We start from the raw sequence: 25,586 nt of genomic DNA, 5'->3' as shown, positions 1-25,586 counted from the left end.
CCCCCCCCGCCAGAGACCACAGAATGATTTAGGAGCATGTGAATCCCCTCCCCCATCATCCGTCCTGACCTTCGTGATGCCGACATGGCCCCACTTTCTGTTCTCTCAACGAAGGCACAGAACCCAGCCAGTGGAGGGCGAGACAGATATCTGTCAATTGCTCACTTTGGAATCTTGTCTTAGCTCGAGCTGCTAAAACAAAATGCCAGAGGCTGGGTGACTTATACACTAGGAATCTATTCCTCCCACTTCTGGAAATTGGCGAACCCAAGATCAAGGTGCCGGCCGATTCAGTTCCTGGTAAGAGCCCACTTCCTGGTTGTGGACAACCACCTCCTTGCTGTGTCCCCACGTGGTGGAGAGAGAGCTCTCTGGTCTCTTCCTCTTCTTATAAGGACAACAATCCCATCCCGGAGGCCCCACTCTCAGGACCTCATCCAACACCGGTGACCCCCACAGGCCCCACTTCCAAATACCATCACATCGGGGGGTCGTGCCGAGCTGCGGACAAGAGTCCAGGGTTCGGTAGTGCAAGACGGTGTCTTCTGTAAAGTCATTTCAGCTCAGAAGTCTTCTTCCGTGTGAGAAGGAAGTCCAGGGGCTTTCCCGATGGCTCAACTTTGTTCTTGCTTTCGGAGATAGTCTTTTTTTTATAATTTTTTTTTTAATGTTTTATTTGTTTTTGAGACAGAGAGAGACAGAGCATGAACAGGGGAGGGGCAGAGAGAGAGGGAGACACAGAATCGGAAGCAGGCTCCAGGCTCCGAGCCATCAGCCCAGAGCCCGACGCGGGGCTCGAACTCACGGACCGCGAGATCGTGACCTGAGCCGAAGTCGGACGCTCAACCGACTGAGCCACCCAGGCGCCCCAGCTTTCGGAGATAGTCTTATTTGCACACAGAAAATTCAGCTGTCAGAATTTTCTACGTAGTGGGAGGTGGTAAATTTTTAAAGAATCTCTCTTTCTATATATATATTTTAAGAGAGAAAGAGAGAGAGAGAGAGAGAGAGAGCACTTGCAAGTGGAGGAGAAGGGCAGAAGGAGAGAGGATCTTTTTTTAAAAAAGTTTTTTTAGAAAGATCCTTCATTATTATTTTTTTTTAATGTTTATTTTTATTTTTGAGACAGAGCACAAGCGGGGAAGGGGCAGAGAGAGAGGGAGACGCAGAATCTGAGGCAGGCTCCAGGCTCCGAGCTGCCAGCACAGAGCCCGATGTGGGGCTCGAACTCGGGAACGGCGAGATCATGACCTGAGCCGAAGTCGGGTGCTTAGCGGACTGAGCCACCCAGGCGCCCCTAAATTTTTTTTTAGTTTAGTTATTTATTTTGAGAGAGAGAGAGAGAGAGAGAGGGAGAACGAGTGGGGGAGGGGCAGAGAGAGGGGGAAAGAGAGAATCCCAAGCAGGCTCTGCGCTGTCAGCGTAGAGCCCAATGTGGGGCTCGATCCCATGAACCGAGAGATCATGACCTGAGCCAAGATCAAGAATCCCAAGAGTCAGACCCTTAGCCAGCCGAGCCACTCAGGTACCCTGAGAAAGAATCCTAAGCAGGCTCCACACTCAGCATGGAACCTGACACCAGGCTCAGTCCCGCAACCCTGGGATCATGACCTGAGCCGAAATCAAGCATCCAAGCGGCGGACACTCAACCGACTGAGCCGCCCAGGCGCCCCAAGAACATGTCTTAAGAGACAAAGCTGCCTTTCTGGAACAGCCGGAGCCTGACCACACCCGGTCTGCCACCGTTAGGGACAGGTGAATGAATCAGGACTTCAATGGGGTTCAGAAACCCCCTCCTACGAGGGTCGTGCTGTGCACAGACAGAGCGCCTTGCTGACATCTTTCTGCTTGCCGCTTGGTCGGAACCGAAAAGGAAGCCTGGGATGCTGCCGCAGGATGTCACTCCCCTCCCACCCGGAAGGGAGAAGTATCAGTCGCGTTCTCCTGGCCACAGCGGCTAAAGAATAACAAATGAGATTAAATGGTCCCAAGGAAACCCAGCGTGAGAATGCACGGTACTTGTTTACCTAATATTTTTGCCTCTGAAGAGCCGTAGGTAGGACTTGGGTGGGGGGGGGGGACGTCCTTTAACCTCTGTGCCTCTAGGCCTCGGTTTCCCCAAACTGAACGGCTTGAACGAAAACAACCTCTGATATCTCTTAGAGCGCTTGGCAGTCCACGATTATCTGTGTGCACGCGTGGGTTTCGTATTTGCAAGTTAAATTCCACGTTGTTAACACTGGTCTGGCCAACGTGACCTCTGGTTGAGACAACCCTGGGCACGTTCTCAGCAAGGACCTAATTCTGTGACCTCGGTATTAACAGTGTTTCTCCTGGCCAGATGCATATTTGCTGAGGACTCAGAATCTGAGAGCAATCCCAAGACAAGCAAACACCTCCAGTCCAGATCAGTAAACCCTGCTCCAGGGGTCCAACCATTTGTATCTTTATTCTTCATGAAGCCTAAAACCAGTTTCTCTGCCTGCGGTGCAGAGGCCTCCTTAGACATTTTAAACACCGGCCACCCGTCTTGTGTTATTATCCTTAAAGCTGGTCGTGGTCAGAATTCTTCAGCCTGGTCGGTCCCCCTGCACAGTGGTTTCATTTCATCCTGCGCTCCCAGCCCTGATTTTGTCCCCGGGTTCTCGCTGTGCATAACCGTCTCTATTTATCCCGCAATGTAGACACTAGAATTCCACCTAATCCTTGCTGATAAGGGGAGAATGCTGGCTGGTGCCTCTGGGTGTTTTTTTTTTTTTTTTTTTTTTTTTTAAATGAAGCTTTTGATGTCCTCCAAATCCTCTTTGTAGGAACGATGCCAAAAGCCGTTCATCTGAGAGGATTGGATCTGGCGTGCTTGGCCATCTGAGCAAGAGAGTGTGTTTAGGGCTTGTGAATGTGCCCTCATTTGGGATATGAGGTCGGAGTCCAGGATGGCCCTGTTAGTCTGGATGGCTGAACTTGGCCCCGCAGCCTGGCTCCTCCACGGCCCCGGGTATTGTGTACTGGGAACGTGAACGCTGGGTCTCAGTCTCTCCCCTCCTCTCCCCGTCTCCCCCCATCCCCGCTTCCTGAGTCAGCATCTTACCCAGTATTCTTCCTTTGTTCTTGATCCACGCTGGTCAAGCTCATGCCCGTATCAAGTGGAGGGCTCACCTCTGGACCCGGATCGCCGCTGCTGCCTCTGGAACACACTGACCACTGCCCCCCCCACCCAGCCTCTTCCTGAGCCCCATCTCCTGCCTCCTCAACATTGGCCTGTGGTTGTCCAGTGAGCACCTGACACGGCCCTGTCTGTTAAGTGCTCTTGACTACTTCTTCTTTTTTTTTTTTTTAATGTTTATTTATTTTGAGAGAGACAGAGTGTGAGCAGGGCAGGGGCAGAGAGAAAGGGAAACAAAATCCGAAGCAGGCTCCAGGCTCTGAGCAAGCCGTCAGCACAGAGCCCGACGCGGGACTCGAACCCACAAACCGTGAGATCGTGACCTGAGCCCATGTGGGACGCTTAACCAACCGAGCCACCCAGGCGCCCCTAGTGCTCTCGACTTCTGTTGCCCGAGGGGTGCCCTCGGCCCCTCCCCGCCCCCAGCGTCCTTCACCACCTGCTCAGAATTCCTCCATGGCTCCCAAAGCTGCTCAGGCCAAAAGCCCACACAACATCCTTGTTTTCTCATTTTCCCTGCGGCCCGAAGTCATTCCATCAGCAAGTCCTGTCGCCTCTGCCTGTGGGATACCTCCTCCTGACGTCAGGCCCTCCTCTCCACTCCAGGCTGCTCCGGCAGTCCGTGGCTCCTCTGGGCTGTGCAGGAACCTCTCAGCGGCTCCCCCTGCTCCCAGCCCGCCCCCCACATTCCGCCCAACAACCAGCGCGATCTTTATAACCTGGAAACGGGCCCCTCACGCTCTCCTGCTCTAAGCCCTGCGGTGGCACAGAATACATTCCAAACTCCTGCCTCGGCCCTGCGGCCCGCCCTGCCTCCTCTCTGCAGCCCCGGCCGCCTTCCCAGTGCTCAGACACACCAGGCCTGCCCCCCATCCGGACCCTGGGATTTGCTCTCCGCTCTGCCCGGCGGACCCTCCCTGGCCTAGACCTTCACATGACTGCTCCTGCCCCCTTGCCTTTCAAGGGTCTGGCGCCTGAGCACCTTAGCGGATAGAAGTCCCCCACCCCTGCTCCAGCACGCCATTCTATCGGGCTTTCTTCACGGCACTCCACAGGGTCTGAGGTCATCCCTTATGTCTGCCGAAGCGGAATGTCGGCTCCGGAGAACAGGGTCCCTGCCTGCCATGGTCACGGCCACACCCCCAGCTCCTACAGCAGGCTCAGCACACAGTAGCACCCACCACATGCTTGTGGAATTTATAAACCACAGGAACAACAAAGAGAAGGAACGGGGCAGCCCCTGCCAGGAGGCGATGCCACCTCCTCGTAGGACTGGCCTGGGCAGCAGGCAGAGGCCATTTCTCTTCATGCCCCCGGATGCCCCAAAGAGGCAGACGGCTCTGTAAGGTAGTGAGCTCCCCGAGGCTACAAGTGTTCAAACACACTGGAGAACTTTCATCAAAGGTTTTATCAGCTATAGGGTTTTGAATTAGGTCAAAGCCACTTATATCGGTGGCTTTCTCACATTTTTAAAAGCACTAGCGGGGCACCTGGGGGGCTCAAGTCGGTTAAGCGGCCGACTCCGGCTCAGGTCATGATCTCACAGCTGGTGAGTTCGAGCCCCGCATTGGGCTCCGTCCTGACAGCTCAGAGCCCGGAGCCTGCTTCAGATTCTGTCTCTCTCTGCCCCTCCCCTGCTGGCACTCTGTCTCTTTCTCTCAAATATAAATAAACATTAAAAAAAATTTAAGGGGGTGCCTGGGTGGCTCAGTTGGTTAAGCGTCCGACTTAAGCTCAGGTCATGATTGTGGGTTCAAGCCCCGCATCCGGCTCTGTGCTGACAGCTCGGAGCCCGGAGCCTGCTTCGGATTCTGGGTCTCCCTCTCTCTCTTCCCCTCCCCCGCTCACGCTCTCTCTCTGTGTCAAAAATAAATAATAAAACATGAAAAACAATTTTTTTTAAGGCGCTAGATACCTTTTTTCTTCTTCGATCTTAAATGGAAGCCCAGTGCATAAAGCAAAAGCAGATCTGCCCTGGGTGGAGGTCTCAGCCCCTCTATTCCCCTGCCCCTCCTCACAGCAATCCCCTCAGTACCCACCACAAAGCTCCAGGGGTCTGCCCACTGAGGGCAAAATGAAAACTGAGCTCAAGACCATCCTCCCCGGATTCTGTGACCTCAAAGGACCCCGTGCAAAGGAAGGAGGAGCACCCAGAGGTGAATGCCCGAGATCACATACCCGAGGCCTTGGTTCCAAGGGGGACCCTAAGTTCCAGCCTGCCCTCCCATGGCAGCCCCCGGGGGGTGGGAGAGGAGAGCACTTCCCGGGAAGCCTTAGAGACTGAGCCCCTGAATCAGGAAGCAGAAGAACTTCACAGGCCTGGGGATATTTGAATTGAACCCGGCAGCCGTCATTTTAGGGTTCTAGTGGGGAAAAAAGCATGATCGAGCTGGCATTTTAAGGTGTTCTCAGAGCAGATGAGTCAGGGGAAAGTGAGGTCGAGGACAACGGTGCCGTTTCAGGTGTGAGAATGAGGGTGAATCTTAGGGACTTTTGGGGGGGGCGGGGTGTGGCGGGGAGACAGGGACAGCGGTTGAGAAGCGGAAGCAGAAAGGAAGCAGCAGGCTTGAATCAGCGTTCCCGGGCCATGACCAAGTGTCAGAGATGCCGTGATCACAGAGAAAGGCTGAGAAGGGCCAGTTTGAGATAAGAAGACACAAGTTCCTCGGCTCAGGGGTGCGCCTTATCCAGCCGCAAATACAGGGTCCCCTGCCTGGAGCTGTCACTTGGGCGTGCGGTGGCTGAGCTGTTTGGACGTTCGGGCGGGGGGAGAGAGAGAGAGAGCCGCCATGACCATGACCTCTGCCGGCCCCACCCTCCCCGCCCAGCACAGGCGCTCCAGGAGCTGGCGCCAGGTCTGTGCCCGCAGCCCAGCCGCTCCCCTCTGAATGCAAAAGATGAGCAGCCTGATTGCCTAATGGCATCTTTCTGGGAGGGGAGAGAGCACGGTCACACCCCCTCTGCCTGCAGTGGAGCTGGGGGGGGGGGGGGGGCGGGCAGGGAGGGAGGCAGCGCCCGCACGATGCCCGTTGTTCTCGGTGCCCACGTGGGAAGCCTGCAGCCGCCGTGGTGGGTGAGGCTGCCCAGGCTGAGGAGAGGTGCAGGGGAATCGTGCAGGCCCCTCTCTCTGTTGGCTGCTGCCGGGGAGGGAGGGTCGGGCATCCCCAGGGAAGTGAGGCCTCCCTCTCCCCCTGCCTGGCGGAGCCGTGGTCCTCTAAAATCACTCCCAGATTAACCAGGGGCCCTGCTGCGGTCACAGCCCAGTTGGCTTTGGTGGCAGCTCACAGGGTCCCAGCAGAGCCTGTGTGCGGGACCCCAGGGCCGAGCCTTCTGCTCAGGCAGACAGAGAGATGTTTCTCTCTCTCTCTCTCTCTCTGTCTCTTCCCTACCTGTCTCAGTCTCTGTCTCCGTCTCCCCATCCTCTGCCTCGCGCTGTGCATCAGGCCTAGATCAGCCAGGGCAGCCATAAAAGGCAACATGCTGTCTGCAGGCTCGCACTGGCTCCGAGAAGCCTCCCCCCTCGGCCTCTGGGAGACCCTGGCCCCTGTGCTTTGCCTGTCCCCCCACCCATCCCTCCACTGGAGGAAAAGTGGCCGGGGCCACGTGGCGTTAAAACCCTCGGGTTCTATCCAGTAGCGAAATGCTGGGACTCTTGGTCAGGGAGGTGATGGGGTTGGGTTCCCCGCCTGGGACTGCTTTGGGGACCAGCCAGGATGACGCCAGCTGTCTGCCTCAGAGGGTGTCACCGACTCACAGTTTTCACAAAATTGATTTACACTGGCTTGCTAGGGCGGCTTGAGACACAGACATTTACTTTGTCCAGAACTGTGAGATCCAGACGGGGGGGCAGGGTCTGTCTCTCCCGAGGCCTCTCTCCCCGGCTTGCAGGGGCCACCTTCTCACTGCGTCCACCCGGGGCCTTTCCACGAGCACACGCACGCCTGGCGTCTCCCTGTGTGTCCTTTTCTTATACATTTGCTCTTAGAAGGACACCAGTCAGATCGGAGCAGGACCCACCCTCACGGCCTTGTTTTAACGTAATTCCTTCTTTAAAGGCCCCCTCTGCAAACATAGTCACAGTCTGAGGTACTGGTAGTTGGGACCTCAGCATATGACTTTGGGGAGGGACATAATTCAGTCTACAACACACAGGTGCCATGTGTCACTCTCGGGACCAAGGGCAGTGACAAGAAATCCACATCAGTGGGGGCGCCTGGGTGGCTCTGTCGGTTGAGCGTCCAACTTCGGCTCGGGTCATGATCTCACAGTTGGCGGGTCCGAGCCCCGCGTCGGGTTCTGTGCTGACGGCTCAGAGCCTGGAGCCTGCTTTGGATTCTGTGTCTCCCTTTCTCGCTCTCTGCCCCTCCCCCGTTCACACTCTGTGTCTCTCTGTCTCTCCTTCAAAATTAAATAAACATTTAAAAAAAAAAAAAAATAGAAGAAATCCACAGCGATGGGCTCTTGTGGGCTGGCAGTCCCCACTCTGAGCAGCTGCCAGGGTCATGCTGCCCCAGGCGTGGTCCTAGCCGAGCTGTGTCAGGGAGCAAATCCACGGGTGGGGTTCCGAGTTCGAGACCCCCAGGGCATTGCATCGAACCAGATTCAGGTAGGCTTTCGCTGATTCATTTGACAAACACTGAGCTGAGGGCCGAGTCCCTTACCCTCCCAGATCAGGCCTTACATCCCTCGCCTGTACTTGGACCCCCCCTTCTGGAAGTTCATCCTGCCTCCTATCCTGCCCTCACCATGCCTTCCTACTTCCTGCTCCAAAAATGCCGGTCTCCTCCTCTTTCTCCCCATTTAAAAGCTTCTGGGGGCTCCTCAATGCCTTGTTCCCTATAAGATCTTCCTGGTGCGAGCCCTGCCTCCTGACCCCCGTGATCCCCTGCGGTCACACCAGACTCCAGCCAGTCACTGCAAAAGCCGTGAGGCTCCCCACCTGGCGTCCCCTCTGGGGCCTCGCTGTGCCCCTCAGTCCCGCCCGATGCGGGACTCGAACTCACGAACTGCGAGATCATGACCTGAGCCAAAGTCGGATGCTCAACCGACTGAGCCACCCAGGCTCCCCTGTTCTAGCATTTGGTACATGGTTCCACCTTACTGCTTTCCTTCACTGTCATACACATAGTTCACAGTTCATTGCCTTTTTTTTTTTTTAATGCTTCTTTATTTTGAGAGAGAGTGCAAGCAGGGGGAGAGGGCAGAGGGAGAGACGGAGAGAAAGAACCCCAAGCAGGCTCCACACTGGCAGCGCAGAGCCCAGCGGAGGGCTCGAACCCACAAACTGTGAGATTGTGACCTGAGCTAAAATCAAGAGTCGGACACTTAACCCACTGAGCCACCCGGGCTCCCCCACAGTTCACCATCTCGAGGCAGAGAGTCTTGGACGGAGGCTGGAGGGCCACCGCCGTCCAGAAGGATGGCCATCTGTGGCCCAATCGCACTGTTTACGAGACCTGTCCATCTTATTACCGGTGTCAGCACTTGGGTTTTTCTGTTGTGAACACGTTTTTTATAAAATAAGGCCAAAATGCAATACACAGCGTTCTGTTTAATAATGGAATCCTTTCCATTATCATGATGTTATCTAAAAGCCCACTAAGTAAGCCCAGATAAACATGTGGGCCTGGGGTGCTTCCCCAAAGCACAGGTGGAAAACTCCAGCATCCTACCCATCCCCCAGCTGCCGTCCTGCCGGCATCTGATGCAGGCAGCACTCTCCCGAGAGAAATCGATGTGTTCTGGGCTTGCTAAGTGGCGGGTGAGGAGGCAATGACAGGGGTCAGGACTCTGGCTGTCGGTGACAGCAACTTGGCTGGTTAGCCTGTGCAAAACTGGGAGTTGAGTCTCTCACGGACAGGGGAAGGCCAGGGTGGAGTGGCCTCGGGGACAATCACAGCCAGGCGCCCCCCGATCGCCCCCCGCCAACACACACATTCCCAGGCTCACAGCTCTGGGACCAGACGTCCCTTCTCCCCAAGGAGAGAAGGGCCCAGAGGCTTCGAGGGGCATCTTCTGAAGGAAGGGCATTTCTGCACAGACAGAAAACAACATGTGGCCAATTCAGCACTATTTTCCAGACTTCATGAAGACTGCAATAAAAAAATCTATTTTATTTTATTTATTTATTAGTTTATTTTGTGAAAGAGAGAGAGAGAGAGAGCAGGGGAGGGGCCGAGAGAGAATCCCAAGCAGGTTCCACGCTGTCAGGGCAGAGCCCGAGGCGGGGCTCAAACTCACGAACCGTGAGATCACGACCTGAGCTGAAATCGAGAGTCAGACGTGCAACCAAAGGAGCCACCCAGGTGCCCCTAAAAAATCGATTTTAAAAGCCACAGACCCACACGGGAAATTTTATAACGGCATCTATCTATCTATCTCTACCACACACATAACACTATTTATCTTTAATTTAATTCTGGGTTACAGAGGTACCTCCAAAGTCTTAGTGCAGTTTTAAGTTTTAATAACTTAAGAAATGCGAATGCTACAGAGCTACAATACACATAGTTGAATATTTACTTATTTAAATTCCTTTTATACTTAGCTTCCTGACATTTGAAGGCTAAGGTTTTCATTTTAACTCTTTGTGTGCCAGAGTCTGCATGGATAGGCAGGTAGAGGAGTCCTCTCCCACGGGCACCTTGGTGAGCTGGTCGACCCCCCGCTTAAAATCATGTACAAGCTGTCAAGGGGCGCCCGGGTGGCTCGTCGGTTGGGCGTCCGACTTCAACTCAGAACATGATCTCACAGTTCACGGGTTCGAGCCCCGCGTCGGGCTCTGTGCTGACAGCTCAGAGCCTGGACCCTGCTTTGGATTCTGTGTCTCCCTCTCTCTCTGCCCCTCCCCTACTTGTGCTCGCTCTCTCTCTCTCTCTATTTCTCAAAAATAAATAAACATTTAAAAAATCACCAATTTCACAGTTCAAAGACCCATTGAACCGTAGCATTTAAAAATGTAGCATTTTTAAAATATATTAAGAGAAATCCATGTATCTCCATGCATATTAGAAAATCCAAATTATACTGAAATGTGTAAGATAGAAACAAAAGGCTGCCTCCCCCAGCCCCTCTCCCCAAAGGTAGCCACTAACGGTGTCTCATGCGTCCTTCCAGAAAACTTCTTCTCGGTGATTATGAGCATGTATGTGCATTTCCATTTTTATATTTACACCCAGAAGATGGCCCCTCTCACACTATGCTGCTTCTTGCTTTTTCCCGTTGGAAATTTGTCCTGATGCATGTTTCACATCAGTGTGTACGGCTGCCTCCTTGTTAATATTTTTTAATGTTTATTTATTTTTGAGAGAGAGAGACAGAGCATGAGCAGGGGAGGGGCAGAGAGAGGGAGGCACAGAATCCGAAGCAGGCTCCAGGCTCTGAGCTGTCAGCCCAGAGCCTGACGCGGGGCTCAAACTCATGAACCGTGAGATCATGACCTGAGCTGAAATCAAGAGTCGGTCACCCAACAGACTGAGCCACCCAGGCGCCCCCGGCTGCCTCCTTTTTAATGCACACTGATGCATGGTGTGTGTGTGTGTGTGTGTGTGTGTGTGCTGTGATATATTCAACCTGTTAGTATTTTGGTGAACATGTTAACCAAATATATGGAACTCTAAGGATGAACATTTCAGTGGTTTCCAGTTTGGATTGGTTTCTGCGGCACAAAATCAGAGTCACCGTAGAAAAACCCGGACAGATGGTTTTCCAGTCCAGAGCAGGTCCCTAGCAGTGGGTGTGCTGGGTCACAGGGGTGTCTCCTTACCCTGCCTCCCCCGAAGGGGCCTGCCCCCGCCCCCTCCCCACAGCCACAAAGATGCTTTGCTGGGCAAACTTCTCGGGGCATCTGGACACCCAGGCGCCACGTACTGACCTGCGCTCTGGGCAACATCGCTCACCTCTGACGCTGAGCCGGATGGAAACTGAATGGAGAGCCCTGCTCCCGTCTCCCGCCCGGCTCCCCCTGGCTGCCTTTTGTGAGCGACAGAAAGTCAAGGCCCTTCAGGGTTTGCCACTTACGACCCGCGGTTGGGCTCGTGCAGAATTGCAGCCCAGCTTCGCTCACTCTGCCTTGAGGGACAGAGCTCCTCAGCTCTGCGGCCGCTCCTCCCTGCCCCTGCCGAGGCCGCCACCCTGGCTGCACCCCCCCCCCCCCCCGGGCGCCGAGTCCCAGAGGCCTGGGCGTGCTGCCTTCGCCGCCCGGGGAGCTCACTCCGTGTGTGCCTCCCCCTTGTAAACCGGGGGTGTCTCCGGATCCACCGGCCCGCTGTCCATCACAGCTCCTTGGGCCGCGTGTCCCCGGTGCCCCCCAGCATTCCTGCAGGTTGGAGTCACTCCTTCCTCCCAAGAAGGCCATCTCGGGACGCTCCTTCCAGCCGTCTGTTTATTGAGTCCATTCGTGGGAGAGCCGGGCCTCCAGGAGGTGGGGGAAATGGACACTGAAACGGGAGGAATGAGGTTCCAGGAGGCAGAGCCCGTGAACGCACCTTCTCTGTGATGGCCCGGCCCCGGATGGCCCGCCAGCTTTCCTCTGGTGCCTTCAGTTGCACCCAGATTGTGGGATGGGAGTCCCCAGTCCCTTTACCAAAACGGCATCCACAGGCTTTGGCCAGCACTCACCCGGAAAGGGTAAAGAGACTGAGGTCCAAAGGTCAAAAGCACAGCACCTCGGCCCTTATTGTCTTGGCCAAACAGCGTTAGCTCGGGGATCATACGGATTCCACCTGCTGGTTAACCGTGGCCCCCACCAGGGTCCTCCCGACCACGCCCAACAGACAGGCACCGGTGTGGGCTCAGACTGGCCCTCGGCGGCTCCTTCCTCTCCTGACGCTCTGCCCACGGCTGCCCCGCCTCCCCAAGGCGGTCACCGGCCTCCAGTGCCCCCACCGCTGTGGCGCATCCCTCCCGCCCGGGGGCCAGGGTCAGGTCGCTTTCACCAAGGGGTCGGGGACGCCTGGGTGGCGGTATCCGAGTAAACCGTGTCGAGCTCCGGGCACCGGGCGCTGACTCTCTCTTTGTCTTGCAGGAAGAGGAGCAGGAGCATGATGGCCAGGAGGACCCACCCCGAGCAGAGCCTGAGGAGGAAGATGGTGAGTGGGATCCCTGCCATCAGACTCTGACCGGCCAGGAGAAGGGAGCAGGCGTGTCCGGGAGCATTAAGGAAACTGGGCAGCTCGAACCCGACCGGGTGGAAGGCGGTGGGCTTGTCCTGGGCACCCCCGGGGGCCAGTGCCCTGGACGGACAGAGGCAGAACCAAGCACGGTGTGGGTTTCCGCTGGGTCTGTCGTGTTTTATTTCTTGAAAACAAACACAAACAATCAGGGGCGACTGAGTGGCTCCATCAGTCGGTTAAGCGTCCGACTCTTGATCTCGGCTCAGGTCATGATCTCACAGTCTGTGAGTTCGAGGCCCGAGTCAGGCTCTGAGCTGCTGGTGCGGAGCCTGCTTGGGATTCTCTCTCTCTCTCTCTCTCTCTCTCTCTCTCCTCCTGCCCCCTCAAAATAAATAAACAAACTCAAAGACAAAAGCCAAGAAAACAAAAAACAGCAACATGTCAACATTTGTTCATCTACACGGCAAGTACACGGAGGACGTGCATTCGTGTATGTCTGAAGTAGTTCTCAATTTGTCAAAAAGGCAAGACTGTTGCTGTGACTTTTGGCCGACTGCTGGCAGGGGCAGTGGAAAGAACGCGTTGCAGGAATGCAGTGACCACGGCTGGTGTGGGCGTGTGGGCTGGCGGTGCGGCTGCGCTGGGGGGCCCCCGGCACCCCGCTGAGGCCCCACAGGCCTCTGCGGCTTCTGTCAGTACTGCCTCAGGGGAAGAGGGAAGGGCAGGCAGCTGGGGAGCCCGGTGGGGGGGACCCTGCTCTCCTAGCTTCTCCATCATCTGGGGGTTAGAGACGCACGGGAACTGTGGCCCTGGGGTCTGTCCCTGCCTCGTGGCCCCAGGTGGCTGCAGGGATGCCAGAGGTGGGGATCCCGTTAGTGACTTGGGGACACAGAAAGGGGCAGGAGCCGAGGCCGCTGGAGGCCCCTCGGCCAGGACAAGGGGAGGCTCACTAGCCCCACCCCCAGCCGTGTGCCTCATCACTGGGCCCTCCCTCCTTATCTGACTGCTGCCCCTGGACGGCCCCCAGCCCCCAGCCGCCACCTGCCAGCTCTGACAAGGCAGGGGAGGGGAGGGGAGGGCTATGTCCCCAGCTGTCAGAGGAAAGAAGAGTGGGCCCCCAGGCCCTCGGCAGCGAGCAGCTCAGCTCCCAGGCTAATTGATTAGTGTCACTAAGATGCCCTTCCTAAGCAAATTGGTGAGTCAATCACACAAGGCTGCAAGAAGTCCTCCTCCCCGGGAGGCTCTCACATTGAAACCCCCTGGTCTGGCTGGATTGGACGCGGCCGCGGATCACTCGGTACGCCACATGTGATGTGATTAAGGGAAAAGCTTTTCCGGACGGACATTCGTTCGTTCATTCTGCCTGGCTAGGAAAACATAAAATCATCAGACCTGCCCCGTAAATTGAAACCTTGAGCAGCACCCAGCTGGCAGAATTAAAATCGCTATTTTTCTAAAACATAGCAACACAATGACCTTGATGTTGAGGGTAATTGGGTTTCTTTGTTGCCTCTCTTGGAGGTCCAGAGCAAGCATCGTCGTTGGTGGTTGGTGTGTTGGTCGGTGAGCTCAGTCTGAGACCGCGGCTCTGTGTGATTCCGCCCCGAAGGCAGGCTTCTCAGGGCTTTCCTGGCAACCAGGGACCCAGGCCCCTCAGACAGGGGCTCGGAATTACTCAGCAAAGCACCCAGATCCTCAGATGCAGGCAGGCCATACCTGGTGCTGTTGGGAGCCCCTGATCCTGCGGTCCACAAGGACCCAGCCCTTGGTTTGTCAGCCTGAGCTGTGTTCCAGAAGAGCCGGCCAGCGGGGACCAGGGTCTCCAGTGGGGGGTGGGGGTGGGGGGTGGGAACGGATTCCCCTGTCTCTGCCCCAAGCCCTGTCTCACCTGGAGGAAGAACCAAGCCCCCCCTCCCTGACCACGCGGCCTGGCCCCTCTCTCTGCCACCCAGTGCCGCTGGCCTCCCTGCTTTACTGGATCTGTCTCCCAGACAGCGCAGGGTTTGCTCCCTTCAACTATCATCTGCAAAACCCTTCCCGATGCTACCCCCACCCCATCTCCAGTGAAACTTCCAAGCAGCCCCCTCCCTGCCTCCCACACCCCTGTTCTTTCTGCAGAGCCCTCATGACCAGCGTCAAACTCTGTATTTTACTTATCCTGGCTTGCTGCCCATTTGATTCACGGCTAAGCCCCCAGCACCTAGCAGAGAGCTCACTTCATGTCTGCAGAAAGAATAAAGAGCCCATGAATCCTGGTACTAATGTAGGAACTTCTCCCTAAGGCAAGGCCACAGCCCCAGGGGCGCCCCAGGAGGACTGTGCCCTGGGAGCCGGCCAGCATTCTCCTCCCGAGCCAGGTTTTGGAGAGCAGAAACACAGCCCCCACCACATTACATGTGGGTTCTGAATTTGCATCCAGAACTTCTTCCTTCAGCCCAGAGAGAACCTGAATCAGAGGGGCTGAGGCCCCTTCTTCCCCCTGAGCCCACATCAGCCTGTGTGATCAAGCCGGACAGCCGCCAGCTGGAGGTCAGGGTGGCCTGGTGGCAGGGTGTGGAGGTGTTCGAGATTCCTGACATTGAAGTGACAGAGAGGTAAACCCTCTAGAACAGAACTGAAAAGGACTACCTCTGTGTGGGAGGGTGATTTGCTTGCCTCCACGTTGCCCTTAGTCAATTCTTTATACCTTAATGGAAATTAGACAAGACAAGCCAATCAGTCTCTGTCCCCGGGGTGGCCAGAGGCCATCTGCCCTACACCTGCTGGGTTGAAGGACCACTTATGGCCATCGATTCCCAGGGGTGGGGGGGGGGGCTCTCTCCCTCCGATACTCAGCCCAGGGCTCCGCTCTGAAGCTCTTTTCTCTTCCGTCCTGGCAGTCTCTGCTCAGCACCTGCTCCCTCAGCCCTGGCTCCCTGTCCCACATTCCTGCCTTTCTCTGTCCAGACCTCTGGCGTGCCCTCTCATCAGGCCTCGAGATTGTTTGTTCTAAGGCAGCTAAGGAGTCTGCTCTCGGGGACTGGCAAATCCCGGTACACCTATTCAGTACTAGGCACCGGTTTGGATGCCCAAATTCAACACGGTGTGAAAGATCCCACATCACTCCTGTGAGCTGGATGCGTTATTTCAGATTTCTGATAGCTGGCGGGCATCCCCCAAGCCCCAGAGCCTGGAGGACCTCGGCAGAAGGATCAGGAGTCCCTGTGCCACCCTCCGGGCCTGGGACCCGAGGAGAGGCAGGGAGCCCAGCACCTTGGCCCAGCCTGCTGGGTCTGATGTAATTCGCACAGCAGTAATGGGGGTGGGGTGGGGGAGGGGCGGCTTCAATGACGAGGGTAGAGTGTCCTCGAGTGTCCTCGAAGGCAGCGGCTTGGCGGGAGCCTTTGCCAGACAGCTCTGTGGATGGCTGAACCCTGCCTTGGGGGAGGGGTCCAGCATTTGGTGGATGGAGCCATACCGTTTGGGGAGGGGGACTGATTTCTCTCCAACTATCTCATTTTTGTCTCTGTATCCCCCTTTCGAGTCCCTAAGTCACTGTGGGATTTCATGGAAAGAGTGTGGGAGGGAGCCCTGCCAGTCGAGCAGAAAAGTCGCAGGTGCCCTCTCGGAGGCCTGGGCAGCACGTGCGTGGTCACCGGGGTGGACGGGGGGGGGGGGGGGGGGGTGGAGGGAGGGACTCGGAGTCTGTGGGAGGTGCCCAGCCCCCTCCCCAGTCCCACGCGCCAGCTCTTACCCCCTTCCCCGTCTCTTCCCTGCAGGGGGAGAGGTCTTCTCCTTTAAATACAGCCCCGGGAAGCTGCGGGGAAACCAGTACAAGAAGATGATGACCAAAGAGGAGCTGGAGGAAGAACAGAGGTAGGCCGCACACCTTCCTCTCCGACGAGCCAGGGCTGTCTGGCCCCTGCCCTCGGGGGCCAGGAGAGGAGGCGAGCTGAGCCTCGGGCCAGCTGCCTGCCCCCACCCCCTGCCACCCTCCGTTTTGTTTTGTTTTCGTTTCAGGGGTTCTTTCCTATCTGTCTGTCCTGCCTCCACTCAGCCGGCTCGTCTCCCCTGGAGACAGTCCCCTCCGGGCGCTGGGGAGGACCCGCTGAGCCCCTCCCCTGCCCCACCCCGCCCCGCTGCAGAGGGAAAAAGCGAGATGCCGGGGAAGAGCCTGGACCAGATAGAGTTCATGACAGAACCAATCTGTCACTTCAGGACAGAGCTTGATTCTTCCTGCTCATCTATCTGGCCGCTCCCCTCCAGCCCCTCCTCGCCCAGCGGCCACCTTCCTTCTGTATCTGTTCTGCTCCGTGGAGCTCGGAGGCAGAGGCAGCCGTGTAGCGCCCCGGGTTTAGAGTCGGGCGCCCCCCACCCCCGCCGGACACCCCCCGCACACCCGTGGGCTAACCTCCGCGGATCCTCTGCGCTCCGTCCCGCCAGCGTGCCAAGAGCGCTCTGGAAACAGCAGGACAGCTGGGGAAGGGAGAGCCCGGGGTCTGACCCTGAGCCCCGGGGTCTCCAGGCCTGGAGCCTGCTGGCGTGCTTTGGTTCAAGCAGGATCTAAACGGGAGCCCAGGCTTGTGGTGACCACCGCCCGCTCGTTAGCACAAGCTGGGGTTCTCGGGTCACAGGGGACAGGAGGGTTTATTTTTCCAGAATGCATAACTCAGCCACCCTTTCATTGCCACTGGCCACACCACTCAGGGTCCCTCAAAAGTCAGAAGCCGCTCTGTCCACGAGAACCCGCATTTCCCTTCCTGTGGCTGTTCCCTGCTTCTTCCAAAGCCGGCCTGGAAGGCTCTTCCCCGGGGGCGGAGGGGTGGCGGTGCCGGCCCAGCGGGAGGAGGACCCGGAACAGGGGGACCTGGCCTCCAGGGGAGCCCCCCCCCCCCACACCTCCGTGCTGGTGACACTGCCTGTGGGTGTGACCCGGTTTGCTGCCTTTATATTTCAGGATTGAGCTGACCTCTGACCTCACTTCCCTGTAGCACGTTCCTTAGGTCCTGAGCCACACATAATCTTGCAAATCCTTTTGGTAAGGAGACGGACTTCTTAGACCACTGGTGCTTCCCCCCTCCTGTCTGTTAATGTGTCCCCAACATGACTGGCGTGGTCTAAACCTCCCCCATCCCCCCCGCCGCCTTCATAACCAATTAATTCATTCTGCGCACCGAGCACCCAGCCGCCTCGTTCTTCGCCAGCATGGGGGTCGCTGGGTGACCAGGCCCCTCTCCCAGGGCTGCAGGGTCCTGGGAGCCCAGTGAACACGAGTCCCCCGTGGGCCTCATGGACCAGCTGGCGGGGAGCTAGCGCCCCCTTGTGAGGCTGGGCAGAACTGTCATTCCCCTGGGGACCAGGGAGGCTGCCGGAAACCCCCTGGCTGTCCCCCTGCCACTTTGGTCCTGCCCTAAGAAGGTGATGCAGCTGATAAAACCTCGTGTGGCAAAAACCCCGGGCTCCCAAGTTGTGGGACAGGCAGGTTTTTCGGCTCAGAGGAAGGGGTGGCCGACTTCAGCCCTGGTCACTATGCTCAGTGTGACCAGAACACGGCCACTCTGGTTTTCCTGTGGCCTGTGGTGGCTTCTGCGCTGCTGTGGCCGGAGTGAGAAAGCCCACAAAGCCCAAAAGAGTCCGTATCGGGCCCTTTACAGAAACATTTCGCAGCCCCGGGATTAAGGACAGGCAGGGCTGGATGCACCTGTGGGCTCTCGAAGGTCCCCGTGGACGGAGCTGAGGTCCTGGCTCCCGGTGCTCAGAGGATGTGAGGAGCCATTGGAACAGGAAGGACCAGTTAGGGGATGGATGCCAGGCCTCGGGCCAGGGGTCAGACGGCCACTGTCGCTGGGCTCCGAGCTGGGACCTTGGCGATGGGGAGGGAAAGTCCCTTCTCTGTTATGTGTAGACAGGAGGGTCTTTCGCTACGGAGTCTTTGGGGACTTGTCGTATGTCAGTTCACACCTGGCTATTCCGTGCGGTGGAGACCGCGCCCCGGGTGTCGCTCTTGGGGTGAAGGGGGCGATCTCTCCTCATCTGTAGGCTGTGGTTATCACCGCTGCGCCCCACCTTGAGGGGCTAAACACCGTCCTCGAAGGGTGGAGCTGGAGTTCATGTTCATTTTCATTACCGCCCTTCCCCAGCATGCTCCCCGCGGCTGTTGGACGAGCCTGCCTGTGCCTGCTCCCTCCCGCCCCTGCCCCTGCGCTCGGCCAGCTCAGCTCACGCGGCACTGCATGGGGCCCCTTGACGCGCCACCCCTCTTAACAGCTGCTTCTGTTCCTTGCATGGCCACGCTTGGGGTTGCAGAGGCTGGCAAGTTTGGCTTTGTTTTTTCATCTACAGCACGGTGGTTCCCGTGTGGCCCGGGAGAGAGCCGACGGGTGCGAGGTAGCTCTGGTCCCAGCTGAGTCTAGGAGACGGCCCTGGAATCCCAGTATGGAAAAGAACAGGCATATTATTGTCAAACCACTAAAACCACAGGCCAGCGAAAAGTCTGCTCCCTTCTCTGCCTGTCAAGATTCTTTCTGACCAAACTCTGCCTGCTTCTAATTCCTCTCCTGGCACTCCGGGTCCCAGTCGAGTTGCAAGCTAGTTAACAAATAAATGCTGTAAGTCCCCGACGTTAAATTTATCACCTCAGCCAACAGAGCCGTATCCAGAGCCCGAATCTTCAGTGGTCCCACTAAAGAGCATCCCCCAAAGCCTCACTTTATACGTTTTCAGAACACGGCCTTTAGGAAGCAGGACTAAAGTCAAGACCCCAGATTGTCCTTCCGCGGGTTTAAACGGACATTCCCATCCTTAGACTCGCCCGCAGGTCAGGTTCCTTCTGCCCAAGGGGTCGGAAATGGTAAGGTTTGCAAATCCAGAGACAGCTGCTGCCGAAGAATGAGCCCGCTTCTCACTGGCTGCACCCCCTCCTCCGAGGTGTCCCCTGGGGCCTAGGGCTCACAGGTATCCTCGGCACTGCCATGCCGGGCTGGGGGGACTGTGCGTTCGCACCGAAGCTCCTCTGGGAGGCGCCCCATCCAGCCTCAGGGTGTAGCTGGGCTGGCGGGTTTGCAGGCTGCGGACCGCTCCTCCCCGCTCCCAGAGCTAGTGAAGCTGGAGGCTTGGCAGGAAAAAGAAAAAAAAAGCACCCCTGGCCACACCTGTCCTTGTATGCCATCCGTTCTTCCCACCTTCCGGTCCAAAGTGGCTCTGATGGATGGGAACCTGGGACCCCAGCACCCACTCCATTCTGAAGGTCCTCGGCAATGTCCTGACCTTTCTGGGTGTGGACACGACTCTAGTGGAAGGTGTTTTGTTCAGCATAACAGGGAAGGGCGAGAGCGGGCGGAGGAACCCAGGCTGTGGGATATTCCCGTGTCCGCAACCTGGTGTGTCCGTGAGGGATTTGCCCGTGTGAAGGTCTAGAAACATGAGCGACGCTGACCTCCAGAAGAGGGCGCCAGAGGGACAAAATCGTCTCCTCTTCCCTCATCAAGTCTGTGGGCTGCTGGGTGTTGTTTAGACGGGGTGGGCACACATCCTAGGGTGCCAGTGTCCCCGGCGGGGACAAAACCCAGCCAGTGGGAATAGGAAGAGCGGGACGGGAGGGCCCCAGGGAAGCACATAGCCAAAGATCCGGAGCACCCAGTATCTGTCTAGACGTCTGCCCTGCCCAACTGCCTAGATGCGGGGCCCCCTCTGCCTAACTAAGTGCCTCACGGACGCAGAATGGGGGTCGGCGGGCTGCCACGGTGCCACGCTCTGGGGGACAGACTGTCTTGCTGCAGGTGATGAGAAGCAAACTCACCCCGTGTCTGAGAAACCAGTGTCCAGCCCGGCTTCTGCAACTCCAAACGTCCTCCCCCGTCGTCCCCGATGTCCCCCTTTCCTCCCCGCCCCCACCCCCGCCCCGTGATACTTGCAAGATGGAAGGAGTAAAATAAATGATCTTTTCTCCCTATTTCTCTTTACAGAACCGAAGAATAATGAAGTTATCCTTAGCCTCCTGCTAAAGGCTTTTTCCCTTTGACATCTTAAAAGCTTGAGCGCTAGAATGGAAATCCCCAGAGCGGAGCCACGCGGGCTCCCGGGTGCCTCTTGCCTACATAAACCCGCTGGGACCTAGAGCCTCCGTCAGGACCCGTCCCTCGGCAGGGAGGATGCCAGGGGGCGCCTTGGCCCCCCACCCCCGGGGGAGATGCGTTCCTCCCTGTTGGCACGGATGGCTCGGTTAAGCAAGGGTTTCGTAGACTTTGATTTTTCGTATCACTGAACCCAGCTCTTCACACACCCTTCACACCTGTGATATGGCCAGTGGCAGCCACCTTGTCATTTTAAAACCATGTGGCTGCATTCCAGCCCCCCAGCCCCTGCCTTTTCCTCCACTGACGCCTAACCCGGGAAAGACTTGGAGGCGTGCCAGGCAAATGAGGGCGAGACGCCGGCGCTCAGTGGCTGGCTTAGGGGTGGTCTCGTCTTCCTCTCCCTGGGGACCCACTTCCCCCTTCCGGGCGCGGTTGTTGGGGGGGGTGAGAGACGCTATATCGACGGCGGGGCGGCAGGGAACCAGCGTCGGCTATAGATTCACGGTTGCCCTGACTCTGCATTTCGAGGAGGCTTGAATCCAGCCCTCTTGTTGCTAAAAGAAGCCTTTTCACTGACGCTCTTATCAAGCTCGGCCGAATCTCCACCTTCGCTTTGGCAGAAGCAATAAGAATAGTTTGCTTGAAATAGATCTCTCGACTATGCCTTTTCCTAGAAGGTTTCATAGATAAGTTAGAATTTCGCGAGAGAACGAGAGCAGTCCCAGATCCGTTTCTTGGAATTTTATATTGTTCGACGTTTATACTATACCAGGCTAATGTGCAGTTTTTAGATGTGTTGGTTACAACATTTTTTTAAGCAGTAAGTTTTTTAGAAAAACGATCGCCATCTGATGGAAGGCCGGGATGTCAACCCCTAGGCCATGTCGCATTCCCAGTGACCCTCTCCTCTGGGCCTCGAACCTTAGGTTTAGGGACGGAGCGCGGGACAGAACACCAGCCACACCGAGACCTGACAGGTAGATGCTGTCTTGTTAGCACCCAGGGCCCCACACACGCAATACGACGGCCTTGTCCAGACTGGGATCTTAATGACACCGTGAGCGGGTGACTGCCTCCCTCCGGGTCAGCTACCTAGCTAGTTAGTTGTCTGGAATCTTTCTGAACACGGCTCGTGGGCCCCAAGCCTCACGTCCTCCTGATGGCTTGGATCTGTGTATTCAGCCTTTGTTCAGCCCAATAAACTTTGAGTAGATGATCTCGGTGACCGTGTGTTTTTTCAGTTTCGCTTTGCTTTTAAGAAATCATGTCCTTTGGGGCGCCTGGGTGGCTTGGTCGGTTAAGCGTCCGACTTCGGCTCAGGTCATGATCTCACGGTCCGTGAGTTCGAGCCCCGCGTCGGGCTCTGTGCTGACAGCTCAGAGCCTGGAGCCTGTTTCAGATTCTGTGTCTCCCTCTCTCTGCCCCTCCCCTGTTCATGCTGTCTCTCTCGGTCTCAAAAATAAATAAACGTAAAAAAAAAAATTAAAAAAAAAAAAAAAAAAAAAAAAAAAGAAATCATGTCCTTTGAACCCATTAGAATTTGAGCTCTCATTCTGATGCCCGTTACCCTCTAGCAGAGTACAAGTCCTATGTCTGCGAAAACTGCCCGAGCGCCGCGGCCGGCGAAAATACCTGAGAACTTGCGTTCACTCGGGGCGGGGGGATTGTGATGCCGTCCAGGGACCCCAACACACACCCTTTCCAGTCCCAGTGCTTTTGTCGGACTGTAGGGTACAGAACACCTATGGCAGGACAGGAAAACGGACCGTAGAAATCACAGTTCCCAGGGCGACGAAGAGAGGCTGGGAGTTGGGACTTGAGTATTTCAGCTTCTAGATGCTGCTCTAGCCAGGAAACCACCTGCTGGATGGGAGATAAGGGGTCACCGATGAAGGAGTCTGGTGGGACGAGACCAGACGGTGGGACCCCGCCCCGGGCAGCGCTCTGGGTGCTGGGTGGCCAGAGGCCGTGCCGAAGCCCTGCCGTGTGGCGTCTAAAGCAGAGCCGGCCGCAGGGAGGGCCGGTGCGCAGGGAAACCTCAGGACCAGCCTCGCTGCCAGCACCTGGAGCGGGAACAGGCCCCAGACTGGCCCCGAGCCCTGTTACCCGCTGCGGTTTCACCCCAGCCTTTCACAACACTCGCGCCCCTGGGAGCTGTCCTGTGCTGGTCAGATGGGGTGGCTGAGCCTCTTAAAGACAGCAGCCCTTGAGAGGCACCCGGGTGGCTCAGTAGGCTGGGCTTCCGACTCTTGATTTCAGTTCAGGTCATGATCTCATGCTTCGCGAGTTCGAGCCTGGCGTCGGACTCCATGCTGACCATGCAGAGCCTGCTTGGGATTCTCTCTCTCCCTCTCCCGTTGCTCCTCCCCTGCTCATTCTCTCCCTCCCTCTCTCTCTCTCTCTCTCTCTCTCTCTCTCTCAAAATAAATAAATAAGAACTTAAAAAAAGAAAAAGATAAGAGCCCTTCACTCGCAGGCCTATGGGCAGGCCAGTTCAGGGCGCCCGCTGGCCATAAGGTATGTGTGCAAAGTAGGAAGAGGAGCCCCTTCCTCCGGGCAGCGAGACCCCGCGCCAACCCTGCTCCTGGTCAAGCCACCGTACGCACCTCTGTGTGCTCCCTGCTTCCCAGCTGGTAACGGTTTCTGTCCTCATCCTTCTAAAAGGCTGTCGCTAACATGGTTTCTCGTGGGTTCTCCGGCCACGCAACGGAAACAGCCCTCTCCCCGTTACGTCCCGGGTCACGCGAGATCTAAGCTCAAAAGGCCCCCGTGGGGAAACAGGGGCGCAGGAACTCTCAGGGTCACGTGGGTCCCCAGACCTGCAGGGAAAACCCCAGACTTAGAACCCGCTTTTAGGACCTTCAGGCTGAGCCCAACCGGCTCATGTGTCTTGAGTGGATCTGGCTTCAGTTTAACTTCCTTGCTGTCCCGGAAAGCAGACGCGGCACCAGCCGAGCGGGGAGCGCCCCGGCCCCGGACGCGCTGGGCGGCCCCCTGCACTGGGCCCCCGAGCACCTTCTTCCTCTGTCCCCTCTCTTCCCCACAGAGTGCAGAAGGAGCAGCTGGAGGCCATCTTCAAGCTCATGAAGGACAACAAGGAGACGTTTGGGGAGATGACAGACGGCGACGTGCAGGAGCAGCTCCGGCTCTACGACATGTAGGCCGCCTCCGCCCGCGAGGCCCCGTCCCCGACTTGCCGGCTGCGGCAGGCTCGCTCGCTCGCTCGCTCTCGCGTCTGTAGCTGTAGAGGCGCTACACACGGGCCATGCGGTTCCCAAGACTTAGGCATGGTTTTCCAGCAATCGGGATTATTGTCTTCGGAGTCAGACATTTTTTTTTTTTTTTTTTTTTTTTTTTGCTAAGAGAATGCTCCCCTACGGCTTGCGTCCGTGCAGTCACAGAAGCTTCCAGAAAGCCTTCTGAGGCAGAATGAGAGCGCAGGGTTGTTAGACTGGACACTCGGGCAGCAGGACCTGTTACCTGTCTTCCCACAGCGCCCCTGAATCCTTCCCACACCCATGTGCCCAGGGGGCCGTGGTGGGGGGACTCTGAACGTCCTTTTAGCAAAAACTCGAACTCGACCCTCACCTTCTACACTGGAGCAGATCGGTGTTATCAGAGTTGGGACCCTCGGAGAGCTTCCCCCGTGGACGCGCGAGACTTACTTCACATATAGGCTCATCTGAGTGCTTATAACGCACCCAGGGCCACGCTAGCTACTAGAGGTAGAAGAAATCACACATGCAACACGGGGCCTCCCTTTAAGGAGACGAAAGTCCTTCAGAGAAGCGAGGCACGTGTGCAGGGAGAGAGCAGGTCCCCAGACAGCATTCAGTAAAACACCAGAATGACCTCACGGGACAGCGCACGGGACACGTCAGGAGGTCAGTAAACCTCTGGGAGTCCACGAACTTGCGAGGACACAGATAACGGCAGGGCTCCTGCCTGCTGCACGGGCCCTGTTTCTGTTCGCCCCACAGGCAGGAAAATTCCTAGCCAACCGAGCTGGAGAGGGTCTGCCCCAGAGAGAGCCCATGACGGTCTTAGAAATATTTTGTATTTGCCGAAATAAAGCTACGTCAACACAGTGAACTCAAAGCAGCAGTGGCATTTTGCATACCTCACATTAGAGATTACGGGGATGGGGGTAAGTTCCTCTCCCTCCGTCCTCTCCTCTTGCTCCTGGGATTCTCCTCGGGCACCTCCCCTGTCTGCTCCTGCCATTCCTTTTGCTTCCTTGTGGACAATCTGCACAGGAGAGGGGTCTGTTCTCTGTTGTCCTACCCAAATGTCAGTGCTTTAAAAACAAACCAAAAAAAAGATATATATCTCTTGACACTGCTTTAAAAAAAAAAAAAAATTATGATGTTAGACTTCTTTGTTCCCTTCGTCACCTCCCAGGGACCCCTTCCATCGTGTGGCGGGCAGGGCCACCTCTCCCCGGGCCGCCCTGCCAAGCGCATTGCCCTGGGACCGCTTTATGGGCCTTCCTCTCCTCCTGCCTGGGTCCTTCAGCTCTGATCATGCCAAACAGGAAGGACTTGGTCGTGCTTGAGTCAAAATTCCGACGGCTGTGGGAAAAGTAAAGTCAAGGAATTTTCATACACTTGCATCAGCTAAGATGCTCCAACAGCAAGGAACAGAAAACTCCGACTCTGCCAGCTTATTTGTATTATTTTTTAATGTTTATTTATTTTCAAGAGAGAGAGAGACAGAGTGCGAGTGGCGGAGGGGCAGAGAGAGAGGGAGGCACAGAATCCGAAGCAGGCTCCAGGCTCCGCACTGACATCAAAGAGCCCGGTGCGGAGCCCAAACCCACGAACGGTGAGATCGTGCCCTGAGCCGAAGTCGGACGCTCAAATGACTGAGCCACCCAGGCGCCCCATTAAACAACAGGAGAGCTAGGTCACGTGAGGGGCCCAAAGGCAGACTGGCTGCAGGCCCAGACTGACAGGGCCCAAACCACAGTCCCTGTGGCTCAGTCTTCCTCGCAGGGCAGGCTTTTGTGGCCGACTAGCTCTTCCCGTGGTCGCGACACGGCCGTGGGAGTTCAGGTGTCCCATCCGGAAGCAGGAAATGGGACATCTCTGGCTTGTGTCTCTAGGAGTTAGGGAACCCATGCAGGTGCCCCTCTCCCTTCCTTTCAGGTCCCGGTTGGGCAGAATATGTCACATGTCCATGCCTCAACCAATCACAGGCAAGGAGATGGGGACCCCCCCCCCCCCATGGTCGACCGGGATACCCGGGGCTGGGGCA

General features: G+C 56.7%; 1 protein-coding gene across 1 annotated transcript in view; it reads left to right on the top strand.

Moving 5' to 3' along the window:
• MXRA7 (matrix remodeling associated 7) overlaps positions 1-24,422 on the top strand; it is a 28,735-nt gene extending 4,313 nt beyond the window's left edge. The window contains exons 2-4 of the mRNA XM_060645278.3: positions 12,189-12,252; positions 16,035-16,131; positions 23,377-24,422. Of these exons, the coding sequence (XP_060501261.2) occupies positions 12,189-12,252; positions 16,035-16,131; positions 23,377-23,491 (276 nt within the window). The 3' untranslated portion in view covers positions 23,492-24,422. The remainder of the gene's footprint in view (positions 1-12,188; positions 12,253-16,034; positions 16,132-23,376) is intronic.
• Positions 24,423-25,586: the final 1,164 nt, after the last annotated feature.

Source organism: Panthera onca, chromosome E1, assembly GCF_046562875.1.
Source record: "Panthera onca isolate mPanOnc1 chromosome E1, mPanOnc1 haplotype 2, whole genome shotgun sequence".
In the NCBI taxonomy this organism is placed as follows: domain Eukaryota; kingdom Metazoa; phylum Chordata; class Mammalia; order Carnivora; family Felidae; genus Panthera; species Panthera onca.
This window is presented reverse-complemented; position numbering and strand designations above follow the sequence as displayed.